The sequence below is a fragment of the Armigeres subalbatus genome, chromosome 1 (assembly GCF_024139115.2).
Source record: "Armigeres subalbatus isolate Guangzhou_Male chromosome 1, GZ_Asu_2, whole genome shotgun sequence".
NCBI lineage: Eukaryota > Metazoa > Arthropoda > Insecta > Diptera > Culicidae > Armigeres > Armigeres subalbatus.
The window spans coordinates 219,161,916-219,185,177 of NC_085139.1; the positions used below are offsets into that span (position 1 = coordinate 219,161,916).

At 41.1% G+C, this 23,262-nt stretch overlaps 1 protein-coding gene across 3 annotated transcripts in view; it reads left to right on the plus strand.

Moving 5' to 3' along the window:
* Positions 1–23,262, plus strand: part of LOC134205781 (E3 ubiquitin-protein ligase znrf2-like) — a 109,529-nt gene that overhangs the window by 1,993 nt on the left and 84,274 nt on the right. For 2 of the 3 annotated variants that reach the window (XM_062681367.1, XM_062681366.1), the window contains exon 2: positions 6,934–8,074. In XM_062681367.1, the coding sequence (XP_062537351.1) occupies positions 7,975–8,074 (100 nt within the window). In that variant the 5' untranslated portion in view covers positions 6,934–7,974. The remainder of the gene's footprint in view (positions 1–6,933; positions 8,075–23,262) is intronic. The other variant, XM_062681368.1, reaches the window with a different exon arrangement.

The following is a 23,262-nucleotide window of genomic DNA, read 5'->3' on the forward strand; positions in this document are numbered from 1 at the left end:
CGACGCCTTGACTGAATCGCAAACTGCGAGATGCAGGCATAGTCGCTGTGTAGTGCCGGGCATTCACATGATATTAAATAAAATGTAAACTGTCGTAAATCTCAAATTTCCAGCTCTATCTGGAATAAGGGCGAATGTCGCAAGAGAGGATTCTCTTAGTCGATTTCCCCTCTATTAAATAAAAGTGACAAGCAGCGGATTTCTTTGTGGTTTATCACCTCAGAACGATAGAAAAAAATTCATGCATTCTGAGCTTGTCACTTTTATTCAAAAGAGGGGAAGTCGGAGAGAATTCTCTTTTGCGACTTCGCCCTTTTTACTGGATAGAGCTTGATTTGTCCCATACAGGGCCGGATTTATGGGGGGCCGGGGGGTCCGTGGCCCCGGGCCCCCACAAATCTTATGTACCAAAACCAACCTTTTTTGTACATTTTGGGGCCCCCACATACCGTCGGCTCCGGGGCCCCCTTCCGGCTAAATCCGACCGGATTTATTAAACCCATCAAAAATGGAACAGATATGCGATTCACGGCAGTAAAGCCTATAGTAAGAAAAGCTCATCAAGTATGGAAGAAATGTCATTTTTCCGTGCGATATATTGGGTAAGAATATTTTTCCACCGACAAGTCGACACCAACAGAGAGGACCTCGGTGCGCTTCTGCCTTATAATGTGGCTTGGACGACATCACTTTGCAAGGCGATTTCCCGATCTATGCTTCTGCTCACCTACCCTCCCCAACTAACAAAACTCTATTCCCGTGTTATTGTGGGGATGCAGAGGTATTCTTGGTCTTAAGTAGCGTAGCACCGATAACTACACACCAACAGTTCCTTCCTTTCCCAAATGCCTTTAAGGTCATGGCCGGCATGTTTATTTATCTGCATTTGAGTGCTGTTGAACAGAGATTGTAATACTGGTATCATGAGCACTTACTTGATACTTGATGGGCTACAGCTCTTCGATGAACCTACGCCGAATGGAGTATCCTTCTCCACTTGACTCGATCCTGGGAGAATCGCTTCCAGTCGCCCTGAACATTGTCTCCCTCAGATACTCTTCAACTGCAAAAAGCCATCGTGTACGCGGCCGTCCACGAAGCTTGCAGCCTCTTCCGGGTTCTCTACTAAATATTATCTTCGCTTAACGTTCTTCCGGCATACGAACAACGTGATCAGCCCACTGTAGTCTGCCGTGTTGTATCAGCCTAATAATATCCAGCCCTTTATACACCTGGTACAATTCGTGGTTCATGCGACGCCGCCAGATACCGTTCTCCTGTTTACCTGCTTGACGTCCATGTTTCAGGGCCGTATAAAGCCACCGAAAGTTTTGTTTTCGTTGGCAGACTACGCGAGTTTTGTTTTCGTTTGCAGACTACGGGACTTAAGCTGGTTACAAAGTCCGTAATATGCCCTATTTGCAGCTACAATACGCCCTTTTACCTAGCGGGTAACATTTATCGCACGTCACTAATGTTCCAAGATACACAAATTCTTCAAATTTTTCACCATCCAGCACCATTTCGCTACCACCACACTCATGAACTCACGTTGATTGCCAGCGACCATGTACTTCGTTTTGCTGGTATTGATCGTGAGTCCAATCCTCGCTGTCTTCCTCTTAATGGGCACAAAAGCTTCTTCCACGGCACGCTGATCAATCCCGATAATATCGATATCGTCCGCTAATCCCAGAAGCATATGCGATCTAGTGATAATGTTACCGCTTCTTTGCATACCAGCACTCTCAATCGCTTCCTCGAGCGCTACATTGAATAGTAGATTCGAGAGTGCATCACCCTGCTTTAATCCATCTAAGGTAACAAATGACATCGATGTTTCATCCGCAACCACAATGGATACGTGTGCGTGTGGTTTGACAGTTTTCCCATGGGAAAATGTCAAAACGCACGCAAACCTATGCATTGTGTTTGGCCCATTACACTTGATTTCGATCCGTCCAACGTTATACGAATCAGCCGTATCAGTTTCGCCGGAAAACCATGTTCAAGCATAATTTGCCATAATTCATTCCGTTTCACTGAATCATACGCCGCCTTGAAATCAATAAACAGATGATGTGTCTGCAAGTTGTACTCCTGGAATTTATCAAGGATTTATCTCAGGGTAAACATTTGATCCGTCGTTGATCGGCCCTCACGAAAACCTGCTTGGTATTCGTCGACGAAGGACTGTCCAAGCGGTCTCAATCTGTTGAACAGAATATGGGACATAATTTTGCACGCCGAGTGAAGGAAGGTTTTTCCTCGGTAATTGGCGCACTCCAGTCTGTGAAAGGGCAAATGAGGCCGTCCAACCAGCTAGCAGGCATTTCCTCGTCTTCCCATATTTTCGACATAATATGGCGCAGAACTTCATAAAGCTGCTCACTGCCATGTTTGAGAAGTTCAGCCGGGAGCTGGTCCTTCCCCGCAGCTTTTTTGTTTTTTAGCTCTTTAACAGCTTTTTTAACCTCATCTAGTGTAGGTGGCTTGTCCATCGTCGCTAATATTTATTCTGTTCAACGATGCACCGTCACTTCCACTATTCAACAAAGTCTCAAAGTCCACCTGGCAGCCACTTCGGTTTTATCTGTCAGCAAATTCCCTTGTTGGTCGTTGCACATGACGGGAGATGGCGCTGTCTTTCTTCGCACGCCATTGACAGACTCATAAAACCTCCGCATATCGTTCTGCTCCATTTTTTTCTGCGCCCACTAATAACTTATTCTTCGTACTCTTGTTTCTTCCTGCGATGGGTTTGTTTTTCGGCTGCTCTTGCTTACTTGTACCGATCTCTATTTGATCCCGGCACCAACATCCGGCTTCTGGCAACGTTCTTCTCGTCTGTCACTCTCTGCAACTCCACATCGATCCAAACCGTCCTGGGTCGCTTCTGTGCAGTGCCTACCACTTCTCAAAGTGGTGCCTGTTGTGCTCACCGCTCCATGGATCGACTCTCATAGATCGTTGATGTTGTCGCTAACGTTGATTGCACTTATCCATTCGTCGAGCTTCTGGCGGTACTCAGCCAATACTCCTTCCGCCGACTATCGCTGGATATTCTAACACATCTTTCACAGTTGACAACCGTGATCGAATTTTAATGACAACGAGGCGGACCTCTGAATGACCGTACATCGATAACATCCGAGAAATGGCGCCCATCCACCAGAACATGGTCTATCTGGTTGCAAGTTTCACCATTTGGGTGTCTCCAGGTGTGCTTTCGGATATTTTTTCGTGCAAAGTAGGTGCTACTGATGGACATCCCTCTAGCAGCAGCGAAATTTACTAGCCGTAGGCCGTTGTCATTGGTAGTGGAGTGAAGGCTCTCCCTAAGAATTATTGGACAGCACTATTATGTGGACAATTTTTAATTTGAAAAATGTACTGGAGGTAACCACTTTCCCTTCGATGAGACTCGAACCAATGACCCTCAGTAGAGTTTTCAGAACATTCTAATTTCATGTCCAAGTCGGGTGGTTTAATACCCGGAAGATATGCAATTAACCTTGATTGAACTGAATAAATTGCCTCCAAATTGATTTAAAGCTGTTTGGAGCAAAATGATTTTTTGGTAAATTAGTGAAACGATGCAAGGGGTAAACCACTCGGCACAATATCAGAATTACTAATTGTGCCCATTCTGTGCCGAAATGTGGCGAATAAAAAGTAAGTTGGCTGCACTGGTTCGTGGAATGTAATCACGGACGAAAATTTTGTTTTTGTTTAATTTTTGTCACCTGCCTGATACGGAACCTGCAACGTCTGAAAAAAAAGCGAGAACTTTGACGAGATCGGATTCAACGGAGCAGGGAATCAACTTGGTCGTGCTTAAGATGGTGTGAGTTTTGAACCAAAACAGTAGAAATGCAAAGGAGCTCAGGAGAATTTCTCAGATTCCAACGGGACACATAAAAACGATGAAGACACCTACGATTGTCCCACAACGAGACACTTTTGGTAAACTTCCCTAATTCCTTCGAACTTTCGTTATACATATGTCGTTGGTTCAAAACTTCCACTATCTTAAGCAAGACCAAGTCCGTCTCCTCGGTGATTTTCTACTTCATCGGAAGAAAATCATAAACATGGAATCTCAGCTTTTTCTTTTTCACACATTAAAATTTGGAAAGGGTAAACACCATCGCTCATCCCGGTCTCACATTGACAAGAATCAAACATGGAAATGTTTTCATAATTTCATATAGATTACCACAGGGAGAACGACACAAGTTTTTCCAAGCCGTTAAATTCCGAAAAAGCCCGCAGGAAAGACAACAAAATATACACAGGTCAGTTTTAGCAGGATATGCCTTGGGATATGCAGTCTTTTTCGGGATTTTTCGACATGGAAAAAAATGTGTTGCTCCCCGTGGTTTCCAATTCATATAGTTTTCCATTATATTCAATAGAACAGTTAGAAATGTATGCGTACCTGTATGAGCACACAATTTCAGTGCACGATATTTAAGGCCTCCCCAGACCTAAGCGATTTCATCGCCGCGACGGCTGCAAGCAATGTTCTATTTACGCTTCCATACCAACGGCGACAGAATCGCTGTCGCCAAACGATAGAATCGCGTCGCGACTGTCGCATCGCGTGTGTTTGGGGGAACCTTTAATCGGTTTGTTTCAATCGGTTCATCATGTTTCAGGTTATAACCACTTATAACGATTGCTGAAGTCATGAGAATCTATTGAAATAATCGGTATTTTAATTCGTGCTTTGTAAGGTACCCTGCAAAAAGCATATGAATAGAATTATTTTTCGTAGACTCTTCGAATCCAGCCAACTCAGCCATATTTCATTTGTCGCGTTGCAGTTGGTAGCTCTGCTGATCCTGTCATTAACATCAAAACCTGAAAACGAGAAGGGTGCCCAGATGTGCCGATAATGTGCCGAATTGTGCCGCGGGCACATTGTGCCGAGTGGTTTACCCCTTGGAAACGATGCGATTTTTACACGGACGTGTAAAAAAAATCCGTGTAAAAACAGAATCGGGTGTATTTTACATTGTCTACTTCTCGTTTTGAGGGGTTTGCTCACAGATGCAACATACTTCGAGAATTTGTGGTAAATCCTAGTGGCCTGGATAGGAGAAATGCGGATACACCAACCGAACCGTCAAAAACAGAAAGAAACCTGCAGATCATGTCAGGCAGCCCATTTTTTGGCTCAACATCTGAAACCACCTGAATTCGACATAACGCCACATGCGAGAAAACATGTTGAATGCATTTTACATGTCTTTGTGATAAATCAATGATAGATTGTGAAATGGAATTGCTGTTTATTGGATTTTATTGTTATGTGATGTGATCACATTGAATAATGGTATGAAAATTTTTACGTAGATTACCAATTTCTCCCTTATTAGTAATCGTATATGTGTTGTTCTATAATGAAGAAGATTGACTGCAGTGTTGACAGAGTTACATTTTCTATCCGCGTTTCTCGTTTCCAGGCTCTAGTAAATCCCAGCCGCTATTCTCTTGAACCGTAGTGCAATCTACACCAGTTAAAATCAATCACGGAGTAGCAACCATTGATAAAGCTAAGCTAAGAAAGGAAAAGCGGTATGGTAGCTCCATTTATTTTACATAGCCGGCGTTATTTGCGTTAAGAAATTTGCTCTATTTGCCAGCTCCGTGCTGCTCAAGGAATTTCAGAAGCGGAGTCATTCCTTGTCCAATCTTTTTGCACAGTATTTTGAAGTCTGTGCTACCCTTAAGGGACTTTTCTTCGAACTTTTAAAGTCTATCACAGCAACTAGTGGAAAATCTCATTTAGAATTACTTTTCTGGAGGATTTTCCTCTTGTTTTGACGACGGAATAATACAAATCAAGCGGGTACCGTGCACCACCGCTAATTTTAACGGTACCTTACATTTCCGGGGTTCATTTTGTAATTTGAACTTCTGGTTACTCTATATGAGCATCAGATAAACTGGCTTCTGGCTGCTGTCTTTGCTGTTTTGTTTTGAAGCACCAGTCTAGCGTACTGTAGTATCGTGGGTTCGAGTCTAATGGTGCACCGAAGGGAAAGTGGTTACCTCCAAAACATTTTTCAAATCAATATCTTCCACATAATGAACATATTCACATATGAGTTTTCATAACATTGTAAATTAATGTCCAAGTCGGGTGGTTTAATCCCCGGAATATAGGCAATTCACTTTGATTGAACTGAAGTTCTCATTGTTTTTTATTGTTTAACAATCGGAATCCTCTGCTTGTCACTTTTATTTAAAACAGGAGAAGTTACAACGCTCTCGTGTAATCAAGGGTGTTTTCGGTCATTTAGTAATCTGCGTTCGATCATTTAGTAGTTTGTCAATAACTCCTTCCAGAGGCTAAATTTTAACATGTGTTGTATGGTGAACTTCTAGTGCGAAGGTTTTTCTTCAACTCTGCCTAACAGGTCGATGTTTGAATTCCACTATTACCGGAGTTAAGGCGCCAGTTGCTGTGACTCATACTAAATGATAACAAAATTTCAATGATTTAGTATAAGTTACTGCTACTAGCGCTATAGCTCCGTTATTTGTGAAGTTCAAAGAACGAACTGTTACACAGAGTTGTAGAAAAACCTTAGCACTAGAAGTTTACCATACAACACATTTTAAAATTTAGCCTCTGGAATGTGTTATTAACAAACTACTAAATGATAAAACGCAGATTACTAAATGATCGATAACATCCTTGCGTGTAATCGCCCTTATTTCAGATTATTAAAATTATTAAAATTATTATAAATTTTATAATGTTTCGCCATCACAAAAGAAATATCCTCTGAAAAAGTTGTTTTGGTTGCGAAACATGCTGGACACGTTCGAAGCAAAGTCCGTGATCAGTGTATCGTATTTTGCTTCGAACTAAAAGGCCAGTACACAACGACTGTGTATTCAAACAAAATTTTCATACAGTTGACGACCCCGGCCAAGACGTCGCCATTAGATGAATGAAAATTATCCATACGATGTGTGAAAAACTATTAGCGTGTTTGATGAAGAACACCATCAGCAGGAAGATCAAACTCACTAAAAATAATAACAACAACAGCTAGCAAGTGACCATAAGTTGAGTGAGGAGTGACAAGGAAGAAAAGGAAGAACAAAATCATAAGAAGAGGGCGCCTGTGAATGACGACGACGACGGCGACGACTGGTTTTGCAAGTTAGTTGAAGCAAGAAAGAACAGTCGCGAAGTGGTGTTCGTGCGAGATGTTCATCGGTGGACGACCGACAGCAGCAGTGCGAAATATATCTACCTACTGAATCTGTAAGCTCATAGTGAACGGCACCTTTGTGTGTCAGAAAAGTGGACCCCTTTTTCATCCCTGTGACGATTCGATAGTGCTGAAAATTGGGGATAAATACGGCGGTGGGTCAATAGGTCCTTTCCAGTGCATCCTTCTTTGCAGGTGACGAGTATTTGACTTCCTGCGGAATCGAATAATCGAAAGGGTGTTGAGGGTTTGCCCTTTTTGTTGGACCAGACCAGCAGTCCCAGGTGGTGTCCGGGGAAGTGAAATAGGGTTCGACCTCGCCACTAGGATGTGAATCTAGTTGCGTCCGGATTTTTCGGTCCTGTAAATCCGTCGTCGTGAAGTAGAGTCGCAAAATCTTATCGGGTGGTGTTTTTCTTCGTCCGAGCTGATTTATTTTTTGTTCGTGTTTTTTTTTTCGCTATTGCGTGTGTGTGCACAAAGCTGTTTCGATTCGAGTTCGAGAAGAGTGTGGGATTTCCTGCTAAATCAGTGCACAAGGGAGAAGAACGAGCTAAGGCAAATCTCGAGTCTTGAGTGGTAGTGCCAGTGGAAGTTCTTTGTAGTCTGTGCCGTGCTGCTCGTTCAGGAGCGTGCGGAAAGCCCCTCAGGGAAGTGCAGTTAAGGACGGAAACGACAACGGGGACGAAGTGGGAGCCTTGCTAGGAAACGATAGCCCTCGAAACATTCATGAGAAGAGATGGGAATAAAGGCCAGCACAGCAAATGGTGGACAGTCCAGTCCTAGAGCTAGAACCTTTTCCACCAGCAGCAGTTCGGATGTGGTGTCCGCCGGTGCAGGTACGACTACTTACTATTATTCTTATACTAATACCATTGATTCCCGTGACTACTACAGAACCATAGGGGTAGCAGTGTGCTAATAAGTTCAGCAATCGTTGGCAAACAAGCTTATCTTTGGCGCTGACCGCACCAGTCAGTCATCAAGTTAGAACTGAAATTCATGATTGCAAACGACATAAGTACCTTCGGTTTCATTTGGTGGTCGTTTAAAAGCAAATATTGTTATTTAAAACGCAAATTGCGACCAATTATGATAAGCTGTTGCTTCTGTGGTTACGATAGAAAATACTAAGAAGCATGATCTAAATGCACACCATATTTAATTTTTCAAGTTCATCTTTGTAAAACAATTATGTCGAATCAAATTTAGATGAGAAAACTTATTCAACAACCTCAGAATGAGAACAACAAAATAGCGGAATAGGATTCACTCCTGAAAATCTGAAGATTAAAAAATGTCGTACGAACTTGGACCGAAGCCGTAGACCAGTGCACCGATGTGCTTTGAACCGGCTGCGGCATGGATTGGTGCGGACCAAAGTTGTCCCTCAAACAATTCCTAAAACATACACCATAAATCATTTTACGAATAGGGCGAAAATAAATATAGTGTACATTAACTACCTAGACCGAATTTTCACATTTTCAACTCCCTCTCTCCCCTAGTAGGCTTTCGTAAACTTTTCCAAAGTCCCTCTCCCTCCGCTCCCCTTGAAATCTACGCAGATTTTTCCGAATGTTACAAAGTATCATTAAAAAATATTAAAATCAACCAGGTTCTAAATAATCCAGTATGCAAACATTACAATAAAATTCAAATTTCAAACATACAAAAATAAAACTGCAGAAAATCCATCTATATTGGCACAGCATACAAAATCAAAAGTTTGTTCTTAAATCAAAGTTTTGATTTTCTGTTTATAAATGGATATAGACACTTAATGAATTAGTTACATTTGGCTTGAATTCCTTCAATGTGACTTTTTAAAGTTAATTTCTGATCTAACAGAAGTCCTAAATATTGAACTTCCCTAGACCAATTAATTGCAATCCCATTCATTTTGACAATATATCTGCTAGAAGGTTTCAAATAAGAAGCCCTCGGCTTATGTAGGAAAATTATAAGCTGAGTTTTGGAAGCATTCGGGGAAATTTTCTATTTTTGCAAGTAAGTGGAGAAAATATCCAAACGTTTTTGCAATCTACTACAAATGACACGAAGGCTTCACCCTTTGGCTGAGAGACCTGTGTCATCAGCAAACAAAGATTTTTGACACCCTGGTGATAAATCAGGTAAGTCAGAAGTAAAAATGGTTTAAAACATGGGCCCCAGTGTTCTGCCGTTATACGCATATTTGTCCCATGTTTGCTGAGAATTCCTATGTACATGGAACAATTATGCGTAGAACGGCAGTATTCTGCCTTGGGAAACACCAGCTCTTACAGGTAATGTATAGAGAAAAATTCTTCTTCTTCTTCAATTACATTCCCTCACTGTGACAGAGCCGCTTTGCAGCTTAGTGTTCATTCCCTAGTAGCATTTTGGATTTATGCTGGTTTTATCAAAGTGATGTAGACCAAATAATGACCGTCATAAAACTAGAATTGTTACTTGGGTTAAGCACTTCCACAGTTATCAACTGCGATGTTTCTAAGCTAAGTTACCATTTTTGCATTCGTATATGATGAAACTAACACGATGATACTTTTATGCCCAGACCGGCACCGAGAATCGAACCCAGCCACCCTCAGCATGGTCTTGCTTTGTAGCATTGCGTCTTACCGCACGGCTAAGGAAGGAAGGAAGGAAGAGGAAAAAGGAGGAAAATTTAAAATTTATCAATTTTACAATCAAACCTTCATGCCAAACACTGTCAAATGCTTTAGTCTATATCAAGAAGAGCAACTCCAGTCGAATATATTTCAGATTTGATGAGCCGAATAAAATGCGTAACTCTTAATAACTGATGGCCCATGACAAAAACCAAATTGCTCAGAAGCAAAAATAGAATTGTCAAAAATATAAACTATTTTTGAAATAATCTTTGAAAATAATCTTTTCAAGTTTGCAAGTTTGCAGTTTGCTTATTGAAGAGAACAAACTGATTCGGCGATAGCTAGAAGCATCAACTGGATTTGTGTCCGGCTTTAAAATTGGAACAACTTTGGCGTTTATCCATTTATCTGGAAAGTATGCCAATTGAAGCGGGCTTGGTAGTCATATGGCTACTGCTTCTGCCTCATATGCAGGAGGTCGTGAGTTTAATCCCAGGTACGTTCCATTCTCCTACTTTGTATCTTTCTCTATATTTCTCATGTTCTAGCAATCTCTAGAACTGGAAATGGACTTCCATACCGTTTCCATTATTATTCCTATACCTTAAACTTGAGTATTCTAACAGTAATCTGCTAGAATTGGAAATGAACTATAGATAGAGCTCGTTTCCTACATCCAATTAGAAATTCCATCAGTTGCCTTCTCCTATCTATCACATTGGCAGCTCGTTAACCAAGACGGACCTTTGCCTCTCGAACCTAACCCAAAAATTCCAATTCCGCATGAACTCGTGGCAAATGCAGAGGTATATTCGGCTTGCAGTGGGAGAGTGATTGCATCATCATTTCCTTCCCTTCCCTACATTGACATGCATTCTGACGTAGCAGGCGCCAGTATGACCTAACAAATGAGATCACCAGTACTTGTACATTGAAGATGTGTGCTAGTCCCAAGCAAACATCTGTTGGTTCCCTGTGCAAGAACAGCTGATCTGGTCATAATGGAGTAGCAACTACGAGCAGTCAATCAAGCTCAAGCTCAAGCTCAAGCTTATCTGGAAAGTATGCCAATTGAAAACATTTGTTAAATACATTAACCAAAAAGGATAAAGAGCTCTCAGGAAGTTTTTTGATAAGTATGTAGAAAATACCATCATCACCCGGGGCTTTCATATTTTTAAATTTTCTAGTAATAGGTCTCACTTCATCCAGATTAGTTCCCCAACCAGAACCAAGGGTCAAAAACAGTCAGTCATCTTGATTGAGAATGTCTTCGAAGCTCCGTGCAACCTGATCCTCTATTGGACTAGTGAGATCTAGACTAAAATTATGGGCACTCTCGAACTGCTGAGTAAGTTTTTGAGCCTTTTCGCCATTTGTTAATACAATTTTATTTCCCTCTTTATGCGCTGGAATTGGCTTTTGAGGTTTTTTTAAGAATTTTTAATTATTTCCAACATGGTTTCGAACTGGGATCCAATTTCGAGACATTGTTCTTAAAGTTGGTATTTCTCAGAAAAGCGAAACGTTTTGCCTTTCTCGTATACTAAGTATACGTAAAGGCTATACTGCCGCGATTCGCATAAGAGTCCCATGTCGATTTTCTTCAACTTGAGTAAAACGCCGTTGAATTTTTCAAATTCGTTTTACATGAAGAAATACAAAAAATTCTAATAAATTCATAAAACCTGCAATCTTTCTGAAAATTTGGCACACTTTTTTGTATCTGCATACATTGCTATGGCACTATTAAAAGGTCCCCGTAACGCTGGGTAGACACCTTCGCGTGGTGTGTTACGGTGTAAGATCTACCACGGTCACATTGTCAGCTACAGGCAAATCCTGACCCAACGAATACCTTCCCCAATATCCAACTCCGTGGTACTTATGAGGGTGTCGCTGAGTCGGGGGCCCCTCGTTAAGTAAGTACTACACCAACACTTCCTTCCCCTCCCAAGTTACGGTGAAGATGGGCGTGGCCAGAAGTAGTAATCCTCATGCTTTTGTAATTTTTATCCTAGATAGAAATCAAGGACCACACCCACCTTGATTTCTGATAGCGATCTGAATAAGGATTTCAAAAGAAAACATGAGTATCACTAGTGTCCAATCTACGAAGTACACCGTAACTATGCTATGCTATGCTATTGCTATGGCACTATTAAAAGGTCCATCATTATATTTATTTATTTGTGAAAACCAAAATGTGTGTGTACCAAAATCTGGAATGTGACTGTTATGCGAATAAATAGCACACCGGTGGGTTTTGATTTTCAAATTTCTATCTATCAATTTTTCTTAAGGTGATTATAGAATGAAGCCTGTGGTGAATTTCAAATTCACCACACGTTTATCTACATACATTTCCAAAAGCCCAAATCTGGCGTAATAGTTTTCGTACAGTGCCGAAACTCAAATTATGATTGTTCAGCATAACTAAGCAAACGATCTACCATTATTTCAGCCCCATACACGTTATGGATCTTTCATCTCGTGCTCTTGAAAAAAAATATTGGAAAAGCACGTGGTTTACAAAATGGCCGATTTCTGGCTTCATTCTATAATCACCTTAAAGATGAGGTCATTTTTAGCTTATTTCTGGAAAAAAATCAAAATCGTCGAAAACCGACATGGGACTCTTATGCGAATCGCGGCAGTATATGATCACTCCAAAACCAAACTTTTGATAGAAGGCTCGGAGACCCATAGTGCTATATACCAATCGACGAATTGAGGTGATGTCTGTTTGTGTATGTATGTATGTGTGTGTGTATGTGTACAAAATTTTGTAGACTCACTTTTTGAAACTTAGCATTTGCCGAATTACTCGCAACAAGTTTTATTCGACTGAGAATCCTGTCCCATTGTTTGCTATTGGCCAGATTGGACTATGGTCCAATGCACCGAATGAACAGAATGACGTTTGAGACGGGCGCTGTTTACTAAAATGAACACTTGCATGAACTCGATGAATGAAAAGTATTCATTCTTAGTAAACAGCGCCCGTCTCAAACGTCAATGATGAACTGGTGCATTGGACTATGGGATCACAAGTTATAGCCAACATATTATGCGCAAAACACGCTCAAAAGCACTCACCCATACTTTTTAGTATTGCACGAGAAAGGCACCAACACCGCTAGGTGGATTAATTAGAGTTGTTTTATTTTAATTTTGCAAATCTCGCCAAATAACTTTCAACGCGGGATCGCGAGTTCTTTGGTATTGCCTTCGCCTCACATTTTAAAACGGATCAATAGCTGAAGATTGTCGTCAATAATAATAGAAATGAATTTAATTTCACATTTAGGAATTGCAATGCCTCTGGGACAATTAAATGTGTCAAAGATACGAGAGCATTATCAATATTACCATCATTAGGACAAAAGTAGTCTGTTGATGCAGACCTTAAATAAATAAATATCACTTTTGGTATCGAGCGGAATATCAACATCAAAATTCCCATCGATATACGCTTTATTTAAATCCCAATCAGCTTTATGATAATTAAAACTAGAGCTGATTGGATTATGAATGACTTCTTGTGAGATTCCAAACGTCACAGGAAGGTGATCAGAATCAAAGTCAGCATGAATTACAATTGGCCACACAGCTGACTTGAATCCGTTAAAACTAAATCAATTGTAGAAGGATTTCGACTGGAAGAAAAACAAGTTGGTCCATTGGGATATTGAATAGTATAATATCCCGCAGAACAATCTTCAAATAAAATTTTACCATTGGAATTGCTTTGAGCATTTTTTCATGAACGGTGAAATTCCTTTGCTGCCAATTGCATTGGAAAGGCAAGTAGGCAGCAATAAAAGAGAGTTGTCCAAATTGGTTTTAACAGAAACACCCAAAGTTTCGAAAACTATGGTTGATGTTTGATACACTGTGATAGAAAGTTGTTCAATCGTTGAAAATAAAACTTATAAATCGAGTTTCTCAAAAAGAATTCATTATTTTTTATTTTTGATATGTTATGTTATACATTTCGTTTTCTTGTTCCCGTTGGATTGCTATCGAGAAGCATTTTCACAGGGTAATTGACCGACATTCTGAGTATGTAGTATGTAACACAGTACCACATTTCTATCGAATCTGGTTACAGCAACTTGATTGTGATCAAATTCGGTCAAATATCAGTTACGGCAATCGACCTAGAACATGTGTACTACTAGGGTGACATTATGGTTTATACATGGATCACCTTGGTCACTGAATGATCCTTTAGAAAATCTGGCCTTGTATAACATTTCTGCTAGACCTGTGCGCCTATCTACTTTTAGCCGGTGGCGGATTGAATGCAATTTTTCAACGGCAGCTACGGCGGTTGGATCGGCGCGGTTCAAAACTATCCTGTAAACAATATTCGCATTTATTGTGTACTAGTGGTAATAAATAGGGGAAGGTGGTCGGTTGCCGGCACTGGTCGATTCTCGGCACCCCGTCGTAACTTTTGTCAGAAAATAGATATTGTCATTGTAACATATAACATACGGGTGCTATATAAGCACGATCATGTAATGCTCATTTCCAAAGCACTTAGAAGCCTTTGTTTCATGCCTAGTGATATAATATTTTTTTATCAAGTGAAAACCCACTCCAAATTTTTTTTTTGGTCATTAGCCAAGTGTTATAAATCGAAGTAAAACGATCAGATAGGCAAGTGCATTACGTATTTACAAAGCAAATTTACTCTATTTTGTGATTCAATATTGAATGCCACCTTAGCGGTTGCAGGTAAACTATCATTTTCACTTTTCTAACTAATTACTAATTTCGGTTGTCGGCACCCAGGTGGAGACGGTGAAATATCAAGGTAAATCATCAGTTTATTGCCTGATTTCGGCCTATAAGCCAAGTTGTAACCAAAAACAAAAATTTTTAAAATCTTGATAAAATGTGTATAATGTACTTAAAGGCAATCAATTTCATTACTATTGCCAAAATGAAAATAAATCTCGATATTTTCAGCCATAACACCCTCAAGTCATATTTTCAAATGTTGAGTGAGTTTTTGGGGATGCCTTTAAACTAGGGTACCCAGTTTTTAAGTAGGGGAAAATACCTATTCTTGGCAGTCTAAGACAATCGCCAAATTGAATGATGAAAATAATGAATAATTAGACTAAAACACAGGTACAGTCGAACTGGTATACATTTATATGCTCTTTCTTTGATGATTGGTGTTCACTAAATTTAACAGCTTTTACCACAAACTCAGTAAATTTAATATAAAGTAACAGGTCAACGTTTCTTCTATTGGCATAGCAATTTCTATTATCAGCAATGAGTTTGCTCCCTTTAGCAACTAGACATGGAAGTAGAAAACTGGTAATGTATTGGTGCCAAATGCTGTTTGTTTATATCCTCCAGTAGTAAAATCCATTCATATTTATCGGCCGCACGCTCAACGCGTTTCACGCAATTTTGGAACAAATTTTAATGATAATTATCTAAACTGGCTTAAAACAAAACATGAATATTTAGCCTTGGCATCAATTTTATGTCATGTAGACAGATAGGCAAAAGCATTTAAACACATTGTAAAACAAATTCAACCCTTATGCGGCCAACAAAAAACAGACGTGAATGGCAGATAGGGTACCCGTGTACCCAGATATTGACATTTTTATAACTTTTACCATTTTTAACCTATTTGAATAATGTTGACCATTTTGGAGAAGGGAGCTTAAATGCTTTTTGTCCGCTGCCAAGATTTACATCTTTTGTCTTTTGTAATGCCTTAGAGTCTTAAGCAAAAGTCTATCAACAAGTTTCAAATATACAACTTGCTCTTTGCAGTGCTTACATGATATGTTTGCTTCATCAAAAAAAAAAATCATGGTGTTTGTGTACAAGACACGACCGCTCGACGTAAACTACGTAAAACCAAATCTATACACATAAGAATGAATTTTTGTCTGTCTGCCCTTATAGACTAGGAAACGGCATGAACATTTGTATGTAGAGGTTTTTGGGAACGATGAAGATTCTTATGATGGTATTAGACCCCTCCTTTTCTGGAAGGGGGCTCCCATACAAATGAAGTACAAATTTCTGCTTTAATTGAAAATTAATCTAAAAAATGGAATCCAAATTTGCTAATTTCGAATACTTAACCGTCTTTTAAATAATGTAAAAAATATATATTTAATCAATTTTAGGTGAAACGAAGCTCGTCGGTTCTGGGTTCTGGTAGTATAGTATATTAACAATATCTTACACCTCGTGAGAGGGCAGCAGGGACTATGTCCAAGGGCTTGACGATCCCTCCCAGGCCATCTGCGAGTTGTGGGGCTTGCCTAGGATGTGGTGGGGTTTGACAGTGGGCCCTGTTAAACCTCTATAAAAGCTGCATGTATCCGCAAGTAGGCCCCACCAAAGCGACCGTGTGCCGCTCAAAGCGCACAAGCCCAAGTCCTGGTGTTAGGTGGGACGCTAAACAGCCCTGACACGACGGCCCTCCGACGAGACAGGAGGTTTGCGCTGGCCCAATAAGCCGCCTAGAAAACCAATCATTACGAACAATATAAGAGATAATGCGACTCGATATAATCGGCAAAGACCTAGGCGACGAATACAGGATCACGATTGGAAGCTTGGAACATGGAATTGCAAGTCGCTAGGTTTCGCAGGTTGCGACAGGATGATCTACGATGAATTACATCCCCGCAACTTCGACGTCGTGGCGCTGCAGGAGATTTGCTGGACAGGACAGAAAGTGTGGAAAAGCGGGCATCGAGCGGCTACCTTCTACCAAAGCTGTGGCACCACCAACGAGCTGGGAACCGGCTTCATAGTGCTGGGTAAGATGCGCCAACGCGTGATTGGGTGGCAGCCAATCAACGCAAGGATGTGCAAGCTGAGGATTAAAGGCCGTTTCTTCAACTATAGCATCATCAACGTGCACTGCCCACACGAAGGGAGACCCGACGACGAGAAAGAAGCGTTCTACGCACAGCTGGAGCAGACATATGATGGATGCCCACTGCGGGACGTCAAAATCGTCATCGGTGACATGAACGCACAGGTAGGAAGGGAGGAAATGTATAGACCGGTCATCGGACCGGATAGTCTGCACACCGTATCGAATGACAACGGCCAACGATGCATAAACTTCGCAGCCTCCCGCGGAATGGTAGTCCGAAGCACCTTCTTCCCCGCAAAAATATCCACAAGGCCACATGGAGATCACCTAACCAAGAAACGGAAAACCAAATCGACCACGTTCTAATCGACGGTAAATTCTTCTCCGACATCACGAATGTCCGCACTTACCGCAGTGCGAATATTGAATCCGACCACTACCTCGTTGCAGTATGCCTGCGCTCAAAACTCTCGACGGTGTACAACACGCGTCGAAGTCGGACGCCGCGGCTTAACATTGGGCGGCTACAAGATGGTAGACTAGCCCAAGAATACGCGCAGCAGCTGGAAGTGGCACTTCCAACGGAAGAGCAGCTAGGCGCAGCGTCTCTTGAAGATGGCTGGAGAGATATTCGATCCGCCATTGGTAGCACCGCAACCGCTGCACTTGGCACGGTGCCCCGGATCAGAGAAACGACTGGTATGACGGCGAATGTGAGCAGTTAGTGGAAGAGAAGAATGCAGCATGGGCGAGATTGCTGCAACACCGCACGAGGGCGAACGAGGCACGATATAAACAGGCGCGGAACAGACAAAACTCGATTTTCCGGAGGAAAAGCGCCAGCAGGAAGATCGAGACCGTGAAGAAACGGAGCAACTGTACCGCGCTAATAACACACGAAAGTTCTATGAGAAGTTAAACCGTTCACGTAAGGGCCACGTGCCACAGCCTGATATGTGTAAGGACATAAACGGGAACCTTCTTACGAACGAGCGTGAGGTGATCCAAAGGTGGCGGCAGCACTACGAAGAACACCTGAATGGCGATGTGGCAGACGAAGATGGCGGTATGGTGATGGACCTGGGAGAACGCGCGCAGGACATAATTCTACCGGCTCCGGATCTCCAGGAAATCCAGGAGGAGATTGGCCGGCTGAAGAACAACAAAGCCCCTGGGGTTGACCAACTACCAGGAGAGCTATTTAAACACGGTGGTGAGGCACTGGCTAGAGCGCTGCACTGGGTCATTACCAAGATTTGGGAGGAAGAAGTTTTGCCGCAGGAGTGGATGGAAGGTGTCGTGTGTCCCATCTACAAAAGGGCGATAAGCTGGATTGTAGCAACTACCGCGCAATCACATTGCTGAACGCCGCCTACAAGGTACTCTCCCAAATTTTATGCCGTCGACTAGCACCAACTGCAAGGGAGTTCGTGGGGCAGTACCAGGCGGGTTTTATGGGCGAACGCTCCACCACGGACCAGGTGTTCGCCATTCGCCAAGTACTGCAGAAATGCCGCGAATACAACGTGCCCACATCATCTATTCATCGACTTCAAAGCCGCATATGATACAATCGATCGGGACCAGCTATGGCAGCTAATGCACGAACACGGTTTTCCGGATAAACTGACACGGTTGATCAAAGCGACGATGGATTGGGTGATGTGCGTAGTTCGAGTTTCAGGGGCATTCTCGAGTCCCTTCGAAACCCGCAGAGGGTTACGGCAAGGTGATGGTCTTTCGTGTCTGCTATTCAACATCGCTTTGGAAGGGTAATACGAAGAGCAGGGATTAACACGAGTGGTACAATTTTCAATAAGTCCGTCCAGCTATTTGGTTTCGCCGACGACATAGATATTATGGCACGAAACTTTGAGAAGATGGAGGAAGCCTACATCAGACTGAAGAGGGAAGCTAAGCGGATCGGACTAGTCATCAACACGTCGAAGACGAAGTACATGATAGGAAGAGGTTCAAGGGAAGACAATGTGAGCCACCCACCGCGAGTTTGCATCGGTGGTGACGAAATCGAGGTGGTAGAAGAATTTGTGTACTTGGGCTCACTGGTGACTGCCGAAAATGACACCAGCAGAGAAATTCGGAGACGCATAGTGGCTGGAAATCGTACGTACTTTGGACTCCGCAAGACGCTCCGATCGAATAGAGTTCGCCGCCGTACCAAACTGACAATCTACAAAACGCTCATTAGACCGGTAGTCCTCTACGGACACGAGACCTGGACGATGCTCGTGGAGGACCAACGCGCACTTGGAGTTTTCGAAAGGAAAGTGCTGCGTACCATCTATGGTGGGGTGCAGATGGCGGACGGTACGTGGAGGAGGCGAATGAACCACGAATTGCATCAGCTGTTGGGAGAACCATCCATCGTTCACACCGCGAAAATCGGACGACTGCGATGGGCCGGGCACGTAGCCAGAATGTCGGACAGTAACCCGGTGAAAATGGTTCTCGACAACGATCCGACGGGCACAAGAAGGCGAGGTGCGCAGCGGGCAAGGTGGATCGATCAGGTGGAAGATGACTTGCGGACCCTCCGTAGACTGCGTGGTTGGCGACGTGTAGCCATGGACCGAGCCGAATGGAGAAGACTCTTATATACCGCACAGGCCACTTCGGCCTTAGTCTGATTAAATAATAATAATAAATAAATAATAATACACCTCGTCAGTCTTCATATGTTGAGTAATGGCCAGCACTGTCCTATCCAGCCGCTGGAGCCACTCCATTCTTACACCACGTTTCACAGTTGAATAATAGATAATACCCTTAAAGTAGGCAATTATTTATAGCTGAAATGCGCTATGTAGGAATGGGAACGGTTTTGTTTTTCTTTTTTCTGATGAGCTTGGAAAGTATTGAAGTTGCAAAAGGAAAACGGTCCTGTCAGCCACATAAGGGTTAAAATTCTACGTTGTTGCTATCACTTTTGATATAATTCATGGTCAGCGTAAAAATCTGAATGGAAGCATTTGTATTTTAACACTTTTTTTTGTCCGTATTTTTGCTAAAACCAAATCACATAGAATTGTGCGTGGTATCTTTTTAGCGTGTGTTTGATATGCTCACAAACACATTCTTTCGCTCTATTCCGAAGTGTGCTGCTGTCAAAGAAAACGAACAGTCCCGATTTTATTTAGTGAAACATAGAGCTAATATTGCATAAATTTGCTCTTTGTGGTGATAATCAAGTGGTGATAAAGTGTAAAAAGTAGTCTACGTACTTAATTTGTCGTGTCATACGCAATAAAGAGGAGAAACAGGCGATCCAAAAAAGTAAGTACCAGTTTGCTTTTCGTGCGCTGCTTTCTTTGGCAATGCAATAATGGCAAGGATTTCGTAGATGCAAATTTGTTTCGGTGATTAATTCCTGAAATATTGCTACTTTTACACAAACAACTTATTCAAATGAAAGCTTAGACTTGAAATTGTGTGATTGAATCAAAATTATGTTCATAAATAGAGTATGTTTGCAGGAAAACGCAAATATAGTTGAGGGTGCCAACAACTGTCGCACCCTGCCAATGCCGTATTCTACCCTATGTCTGGTTTGGAAAGTGGACACACAATCTAGTTTTGTGAGTTTCTGGAAATATTGTGTCCCTTCGAAGTATTTTTTCCGGGCATTGCAAACCATCATTCGATCTTTGAGCAAAGATACTGTTGAAACAATGGGATATCGATCTTAGTTATCTATCCGCTCAGTAAACAAAGTGCAATGTTCGTCATAAAGAAACATTTTTTTTCACAGTTTTTGTTGTAGCAACACCTTCGCAACGCGAACAAACCCCGAACTGCGCTATCTATCCGGAACATCATCAAACGCTTAAATGATAATATCTTTCCAGAGTGCTCTTTGATTAGGGATAATATCATTGGCGTAACTAAGGAAAAATTCTAGGGGGGGCTAACTTTTTTCTATTCTTACAGTCAAACACAAATATTGTTTTTGTTCAACTGTCCGCAAGTTGGCCTACCAACATCCAGTGACGACTTGAACAGCTCTGACATAAAAATCTAGAAATGTCGTGGTACATAAAAAACCCAACATAATTCACCGAGTGGTGACACTGCCTCTCTCGCATTTAGCCAAGACACCAACCTTATATGGCGCTTACATAGTTCGATTTAATTTTCTTAATAACTTTTAAACGCAACGGTCGATCGTTATCAAATTCAATAGTAATCAACTGGTCGAATGAAACTTGTTGCGAGAAAATCGGTTAAAATTACTATATGAAAAATGCCTAATGTTTTTCGATTTTCGTGTGCAGACACACATACACACGGACAGACAGACAATTTGTTTAGCTCGAGGAGCTGAGTCGTTTGATATATAACACCATGGGTCTCCGAGCCTTCTTTAAAAAGTTTGATTTCGGAGTGAAATGATAGCCTTTCGGTGCAACTTTGTTGTACGAGAAAGGCAAAAACATAATAGCTTCAGATACATAAGACTTTCGAGTTTTATATTTAAAAAAATATTCTCTAATTAGTTCTTGAGTTATGCAGAATTTTCTGGTTCATTTGTCTGGAAGCCCCCCTTTCCAAAAGGGGGTGGGTTTCAAACCACCACAGAAACATATCTTTCCTTCGAAAACCTCCACATGCCAGATTTGGTTCCATTCGCTTGATTAATTTTTGAGTTATGATGAAATTGGTGTTTTATTAATATGGGAGCACTTTTTTCTAAAGAGGGGAGGGGTCTCGAACTAACTAAGGAACCTTTCCTGGCCCCAAAAACCTCTACATAAAAATTTTCACGTCGATTGGTTTAGTAGTTTCCGAGTCTATAAGGTTCAGACAGACAGAAATTCATTTTTATGTATGTAGATTAGAAATAATTTCAAGTTATTTCTTATTTACATTTTTGTTACCTCTCCTTGAAATTTCAAGGTTTACCAAGCTTTTTTCGGATTTCAAAAAAGCTAGTATGATTATTGGAAATTCAAAGTTTTTGGGGAATAGCAGCTACATCGTTTGAATACTTTACCAGAGAAATCCGCAGAAAGAAATGTCTGCTATTACAGGCATATGATACGATGTACTTGCCTATCACATTTTTGAAAGGTTTCTCTTGACAATCCTTTCAGAAATGCCATGCATCTTGAAGGGTTATGTTGGAAAGCTGGAATCATATGCACACTTAAAAAAATACTCTCAATGCAATGCAACGCAATGTAAACATAAAAATATTGAAGAATTAATGATTTGCTGATAAATAAAAGATTTGTTAGAAATTCCTCGGTAACCTAAGCATAGGCGTCTTATGTCTCCTGCTCAAGTTAAACAATTATCTTTTTCATGTTGTCTAAATATTACGGGCAGTTTATTATTTTACTTGAATATTCTTTATTCAATGAAAATCTCAGCCTTTGAATTTGTTCGGTTAGTCTGTTACTTCTATTATTTTTTCAATCAGCATAATACTGTTCCAACTCCAACATTCCTCTCGACAGAGTCCCAAAACGACTGTAGCCATGCCCGTCCTATCTCTCACATTGGCTCCAAGGATATTATAGATCATTTAGTAATCTGCCTTCGATCATTTAGTAATTTTTCAATAACTCATTCCAGAGGATAAATTTCAAAATGTGTTGTATAGTGGAATTCTAGTGCAAAGGTTTATCTACAACTTTGCTTAATAGTTCGTTGTTTGAATTTCATTAATAACGGAGCTATAGAGCTAGTAGCAGTAGTTTAGACTAAATGATTGCATATTTTGTTATCATTTAGTATAAGTATAGCAACTAGCATCGTAACTCCTTTAGCAGTGGAATTCGAACATCGACCTGTTAAGGAGAGTTGTAGATAAACCTTCGTACTAAAAGTCCACCATACAACACATGTTAAAGTTTAGCCTCTGGAATGATTTCTTGAAAAACTACTAAATAATCGAAGGCTGATTACTAAATGATCGATAACATCCCTGATTGGCTCATCTCTCTTTTTGGCAGCACAAATGTCAATTAATAGGTGATAAGCACATCTAAAAACATTTTGTGCGTACTGAAAACTAGTTGTGTTTTGGAGTTATGTTCCTCCGAAAGTGTAATTTACTTTAGAAATTAGATTCGTACGCAATTCACCTTAACCAATTATATGTGTGGCTGAGAATCAAGGGAGCGTAATATCCTTCGTGTTTAGCATTCCTAAACCAAGATATATCAATTTTTCGAAGTTAGAAAACATGATAAAATATATTAAACTCACTGTAGAAAGAGATGATAAGAATTCATTATTTGCGGTTACGCCCAGATATGATCAGAGCACTAGATATGTACAGTACTCATGCAAAGTCGTAGGAATTCTAGGGGGGGCTAACTTGATTCTAGGTGGGGCTATAGCCCCCTAGCCCCCTGTAGTTACGCCAATGGATAATATCTTTGCACAAGCAAAGATAATATCATGTTCTCAGATGATATTGCAATGCCTGATTGTTTCTAATTTATATTTAAAACATATTTAAATTTTGTTCTAAATACTAATTTCCCAGTACCGTAAATACCAGTTC